This window comes from Bison bison, unplaced genomic scaffold, assembly GCF_000754665.1.
Source record: "Bison bison bison isolate TAMUID 2011002044 unplaced genomic scaffold, Bison_UMD1.0 scf7180017864309, whole genome shotgun sequence".
NCBI classification, from domain to species: domain Eukaryota; kingdom Metazoa; phylum Chordata; class Mammalia; order Artiodactyla; family Bovidae; genus Bison; species Bison bison.
The window spans coordinates 2778319-2784920 of record NW_011494881.1 but is presented as its reverse complement, the minus strand read 5'-3'; the positions used below and the strand labels follow the sequence as shown (position 1 = coordinate 2784920).

Below are 6602 nucleotides of genomic sequence, written 5' to 3'. Positions count from 1 at the left end.
CAACGCGCGGCCGCCCCTCGTTCCCTCCAGCCTCCGCCCCAGTTCGGGGGCCTAATGGCCAAGGTTTCGCGGCTCGACGGCTTACAGGGAGCCAGCACAGGGCCAGCCGGGGTGCCGCTCCAGGGTCGGGGGAACAATCGGGGACGGGCGATGACTTTTCAGGTTTGGGGGAGGCGGAGGGAAGCGTCTCATGATTTGGCCTGGGTTCCGGACGCCGAGGGCGGGAGAGGGACAGCGATGCGGCGCAGGACCCCGGGTGAGCCCTCTGTGAGGGTGCTGGCGGTGTCCGGAGCCCTTGGGCAGTCTTGCTGTCTAGGAGGAAGGGAGGCAGGGAGGCAGGGAAGGGGTTCTAGGCCCAGGCAAGATGCTGGAACCCGCCATTGGCCGAGTGTGGGGGCCGCAACGCGGTCAGACGCATCCGCGAGCCCGGGCGGGGCGCGCGCGGCTCAGGTGTAAACGCTCTTAGGAAGCTGACGGCGCCCACCAGGACCTTCCTCCGAGCATTTAGTTATAAAGGAGCCGTTTGTCTTGATTGTCTCATTATACATTACATATTGTGATGGGCACTGTTAAGAAAAATGAGAACTGCTGCAGACTATGAAATATCGACTGGTTTCGTCTCCGAAAAAGGAGTCATATCACGATGCAGATTGGAAGAAATGATGTCTTGTGAGGAGATTCTCCAAAAGCTAGCTTGGCTATAGTATTTGTGACTGCATTTTTACGTTGCTTAGGATTCAGTGTCAGGCTTCACGCCTAGCTGTCTGTGATCAGAACTAGAATACTAGATCATTAGGAATCCTGGACTATTTATCCAGTGAAGAAAAAACTGACACTTGGTTTACTTGAACTAGGAAATTTGTCAAAAGACTATGAGACGGTATACGAAAGTGCTTTATTTTTTGCACTTCATTTTGTCATCTGTGTTTGCTGAAAATATTTCTGCCAGCACAACAGTAATGAGAGTATGGGGAGCATCTGAATTTATAAGAAACTGAGGATAAAATTTGTGTGGAAGAAAAGCTTCTGTGAATTGAAAATATCAGTTAAAATCAATTTTTAAAAATGCATCCATTAACTTGGTATTTAACTGGATCAGCTGTATGGAAGGTCAGGGAACTTTCACGTGAAACTGGATCCTGCTTTTATTTCCTCTGGGGAAATGAGTCCCGGAATACAAAACTACAATTGCAATGAAAAAAGCAAGGTAGAGGGTTAAAATGAGTTAGAGTTGAATGGCTTTTCTTGTATCTCCCTGTTTTATTATTTACCTGTCATGTTTGTTGTGGGTGAAACTGGAATCTTAGAATTTTAACTACTTTTTATTTTATTGCCAGTTTATTCAGAGTACTTTTTTGCCTTTGAATTCATCCTTGACAGTTCTGCTGTCCGCCTTTGTACCAGACCCTTAAACATTACTCCAGACTTAAACTCCACAGAAAAATTGCAAAATGAATACTTGAGAATAGCCAATTAGCAGGATTTTGAGAATAATTCATAAACTTTAACTGGAGTGAGCATTGTCCTATGGTATGCATGAGAGACATAGAAAGAAAGTTAACTAGGGGTGTAGGTTAGTTAGGAAGACTTGTCCACCAAGGAGAAGCAGACCAGTCTTGGTTTTGTAGGGGAAGAAAATGGTTTGGATATTTTTTGATATCAGGTGTTGCAAGTGATGTTGGACTCCTTTCTTGTGCTTTCAGCTACAAAAGACCCCACAGCTGTAGAGAGAGCAAACTTGTTAAACATGGCTAAACTCAGTATCAAAGGACTCATTGAATCTGCTCTAAGTTTTGGCCGCACTTTGGATTCTGATTATCCCCCCTTGCAGCAGTTCTTCGTTGTTATGGAACATTGTCTGAAACATGGTCTTAAAGGTACTGGAAAATTTTTTAAAAATCAACTTTGGAGCGGCCCCCCTCCCATCTTAAACATCCTTAAAAATGTAATTTTTTTTTTTGAGGCCATAATTACTGTCACTTTAAAAATGCTGGGTGGGTTGGTTTTTGGAGAAAATACCCTACTGCTTTATGTTTCCTCATGGGTGGTCTTCAGAAAATCCTTAGTGTTTTGTAAAACGTGTATTTGATTTAAATTATTTTCTCAGCATACTCCGAACTTTTTTCCATTTTATTTTTTTTTTATTTTTATTTTTTTCCATTTTAGGACAACTATAGAGTTATTTAGAAAAATTTAAGCTTGATAATGCTGGTATGAACTATTATTACTAGTTTGTGCTCTCTTCCGGAGAAGGCAATGGCACCCCACTCCAGTACTCTTGCCTGGAAAATCCCATGGACGGAGGAGCCTGGTAGGCTCCAGTCCATGGGATTGCTAAGAGTCAGGCACGAGTGAGTGACTTCACTTTCACTTTTCACTTTGATGCATTGGAGAAGGAAATGGCAACCCACTCCAATATTCTTGCCTGGAGAATCCCAGGGACGGGGGAGCCTGGTGGGCTGCCGTCTATGGGGTCGCACAGAGTCCGACACGACTGAAGCAACTTAGCAGCAGCAGCAGCAGTGCTCTCTTCAACAAATACATTAAAACACTTGATTGTTGAAATATAAACCTCCTTAGTGCATCGGAGAAGGCAACGGCACCCCACTCCAGTACTCTTGCCTGGAGAATCCCATGGATGGAGGAGCCTGGTGGGCTACAGTCCATGGGGTCGCTAAGAGTCGGACACAACTGAGCGACTTCACTTTCACTTTACACTTTCATGCATTGGAGAAGGAAATGGCAACCCACTCCACTGTTCTTGCCTGGAGAATCCCAGGGACAGAGGAGCCTGTTGGGCTGCCGTCTATGCGGTCGCACAGAGTCGGACACGACTGACGCGACTTAGCAGCAGCAGCAGCAGTGCGTGGAAAACATGTCTAGAAAAATTGTCCTCTGGATTGGGTTATTGTAGAAATGTGAGTACTCCCTGAAAATGATGATAATAGTGAATAATATTTCATAGTATATGTATAATATTTCATAGTATATGTATAGTATTTCATAGTACATGTAGAATATTTCATGCTAATGCTAAGTCATTTCAGTCGTGTCCAACTCTGTGTGACCCCATAGACGGCAGCCCACCAGGCTCCGCCGTCCCTGGGATTCTCCAGGCAAGAATACTGGAGTGGGTTGCCATTTCCTTCTCCAATGCATGAAAGAGAAAAGTGAAAGTGAAGTCGCTCAATCATGTCCTACTCTTAGCGACCCCATGGACTGCAGCCTACCAGGCTCCCCTGTCCATGGATTTTCCAGGCAAGAGTACTGGAGTGGGGTGCCATTGCCTTCATAGCATATGTATAATATACATAATGTATAATATTTCATTATATATGCATAGCATGACTTATTTTACTACTGTCCTCAATGTACACTTAGGTTACTTCCAGTTTTTATTATTAAAATTGTGCTGTAAGGACATCTTTGGATTTATACATTTGTACACGTGTACAAATGCTATGGTTTCATTAGGACTCCTTGGAGTCGAATATCTGGGTCAACGGATAGAGGCAACTTCTGTCTATAAAGACTTCACTGATCAAACAACAGTGACTGTGTTTCTTTCCCCACATTTTTGCCAACTCTTCATAGTCCCACTCTCTGAGTACTTCTTTTAAAACATAAGGAAGTTGACAATCTTATCTTAGGCCTTGAGTTTAAATTTGTGTTTTGAAAAACTTCCTTTCTATTAAAAAAAAATAGTGACGTAGATCTTTATTTTCCTCCAACTTGCTAAAATTGAATTTGCCAAATGATGGCCCAAGTAGTTACATTTTAAACTCTTTTCCGAATTTATTTTCCTTTACTTCACAAAATATCATGAGGCATATTCTAATAGTCAAATGCGTATTTTTATGAATCATTGTAAAGCGACTTTGTGCTGGCTGATTTTTCTTCCCAAAGAAAAATTACCTATCTTGTTGGGTGGTGTGTATCATAAGAGTACTGAATTTACAGGAGATTTGGTCAGTATTTAGAAAGAAACATAGTGATTTCATGGTTTTATATTACCCAAATCTTAGAAACAAATAAAAGGAAAAGTAAAGTTGCAATTTTTTTGTGTTTAAAAGTAAAATAACTATTTGTCTTTGGTTTATTTAATAAATTGGTAAAGATCAACCAACTAGGGCCACCAGTCTTATTTTGGTACTGGTAAAGAGTGAGCCTCGTTGTTTTTTACTTTAATTGCCTACTTGCATATTTCTGATGTGGAAGAATGGCCAAGATGCATATTTCTGATAAGGAAAATATCAGAATCCTGAGAAACAGGCTTCTGTTCAGTCGGGCTATATAGTGACAAGAGAGGAAAGGCTGTCTGAAAAACTACGTTACGTTAGAAATGTTGAAACTAAATATTGAACAAGAAGTTACTACAGTTTTGCATGTTTAAGTTGTATGCATTTATTATATTTTCTTTTTAAAGTGAGAAAATCATTTCTAAGTTATAACAAAACTATCTGGGGCCCTTTGGAACTGGTGGAGAAGCTGTACCCAGAAGCAGAGGAAATAGGAGCTAGTGTCCGGGATTTACCTGGTCTTAAGTAAGTAATCCTATTACTTGTTCATCCCTAACCGTAGACCTGTATTTACTGTTCCTTAAAAGTACCTCACACTCTAGTTTATTATATTCTCTCTGCCTTATGTAGCCTTCTTGCATTCTCTAATAAAATTCTGTTTACTATTAATCAGTTCAAATTTTATTTCCTTTATGAAATTTTTCTTAGCCCCTTCAATAAGAATTAAGTGCTCTTTCTTTTATATTCTTATCACTGTATTCACTCCTGTGTTGTACCACTTACTTAAATTCGGCATTGCATTGCAGGAAATAGGGAAGTTCTTTTAAGACAGGGTGTATCAATTACGCAGTTCTGTTTCCTGAGTCTAAAGCTAGTTTGCAGTAGTAGGCCATCAGTACTATTTAGGTTAAATCCAGGACAGAGGCTCAGGAGATTTGAATTCACCAATAAGCCATTTATATACCACAAGACTTGGGCAAATTACTTCTCTTGTTGTGAAAATTGGGATCTATAATATCACCTGCCTGATTGACCAGATGAAGGTAGAGTGGGCCCTTAATATCTGTAGGTTCTGCATCTGTGGATTCGACCAACTTTGGATCAAAACTGTTTGAAAAAGAGATTTTCTAGAAAGTTCCAAAAAGCAAAACTTGAATTTGTCACATGTGGGCAATTCTTTACATAGTATTTACATTGTATTAAGTATTATAAATAATCTAGAGATGATTTAGAATGTATGGGAGAATGTGCATAGGTAATACACAAATACTATGCTATTTTATAAGAGGGACTTGAGTATCCATGGATTTTGGTATCCGAGGGGGTCCCAATACTGAGGAGAAACTGTATATGAAATGTCTTAAAAGCTGAATGTTATAGCTAGTAACTCATGAATGTTGAAAAGTTTTTGCAGGTTTTTTGTTGTTAAGCCTGGGTTCTTATGTTCTTCAGGGTATGATTAAGATATAAGAGCTTCCTTTAATTATCTTAATTCTTGTGAAAGAGATAACTTTTTTAGAAAAAATGCTTACCATTTTTTGTCAGATTTATCAGTTTGCTTTCTCTTCAGTTCAGTTCAGTTCAGTCGCTCATTCGTGTCTGACTCTTTGCAACCCCATGGACTGCAGCACACCAGGCCTCCCTGTCCATCACCAACTCCCGGAGCTTACTCAAACTCATGTCCATTGAGTCGGTGATGCCATCCAACCATCTCATCCTCTGTCGTCTCCTTCTCCTCCCGCCTTCCATCTTTCCCAGCATCAGGGTCTTTTCAAATGAGTCAGCTCTTTGCATCAGGTGGCCAAAGTATTGGAGTTTCAGCTTCAGCATCAGTCCTTCCAATGAATATTCAGGACTGATTTCCTTTAGGATGGACTGGTTGGATCTCCTTGCAGTCCAAGGGACTCTCAAGAATCTTCTCCAACACCACAGTTCAAAACCATCAATTCTTCGGTGCTCAGCTTTCTTATAGTCTAACTCTCACGTCCATACATGACTACTGGAAAAACCGTAGCCTTGATTAGACAGACCTTTGTTGTCAAAGTAATGTCTCTACTTTTTAATAGGTGGGCTTCTCTGGTGGCTCAGACGGTAAAGTGTCTGCCCGCAATGCGGGAGACCCAGGTTCGATTCCTCGGTTGGGAAGATCCCCTGGAGAAGGAAATGGCAGTCCACTCCAGCATTCTTGCCTGGAAAATCCCATGGACGGAGGAGCCTCATAGGCTACAGTCCATAGGGTCTCAGAGTCGGACACGACTGAGCGTCTTCACTTTCAGTTTCACTTTCAGGTTGGTCATAACTTTTCTTCCAAGGAGCAAGCTTCTTTTAATTTCATGGCTGCAGTCAGCATCTGCAGTGGTTTTGGAGCCCCAAAAAATCAAGTCAGCCACTGTTTCCGCTGTTTCCCCATCTATTTCCCATGAAGTGATGGGACTGGATTCCATGATCTTAGTTTTCTGAATGTTGAGCTTTAAGCCAACTTTTTCACTCTGCTCTTTCACTTTCATCAAGAGGCTCTTTAGTTCTTTGCTTTCTGCCATAAGGGTGGTGTCATCTGCATATCTGAGGTTACTGTTATTTCTC

General features: G+C 41.4%; 1 protein-coding gene across 6 annotated transcripts in view; it reads left to right on the top strand.

Annotated features, from left to right (window-relative positions):
• Nucleotides 1-6602, top strand: part of RUFY2 (RUN and FYVE domain containing 2) — a 45058-nt gene that overhangs the window by 377 nt on the left and 38079 nt on the right. For 4 of the 6 annotated variants that reach the window (XM_010852170.1, XM_010852169.1, XM_010852173.1 and 1 more), the window contains exons 1-3: nt 7-256; nt 1704-1877; nt 4427-4544. In XM_010852170.1, the coding sequence (XP_010850472.1) occupies nt 55-256; nt 1704-1877; nt 4427-4544 (494 nt within the window). In that variant the 5' untranslated portion in view covers nt 7-54. Of the gene's footprint in view, nt 1-6; nt 257-1703; nt 1878-4426; nt 4545-6602 lie in introns of those variants that run through there. The other 2 variants (XM_010852171.1, XM_010852172.1) reach the window with 2 other exon arrangements.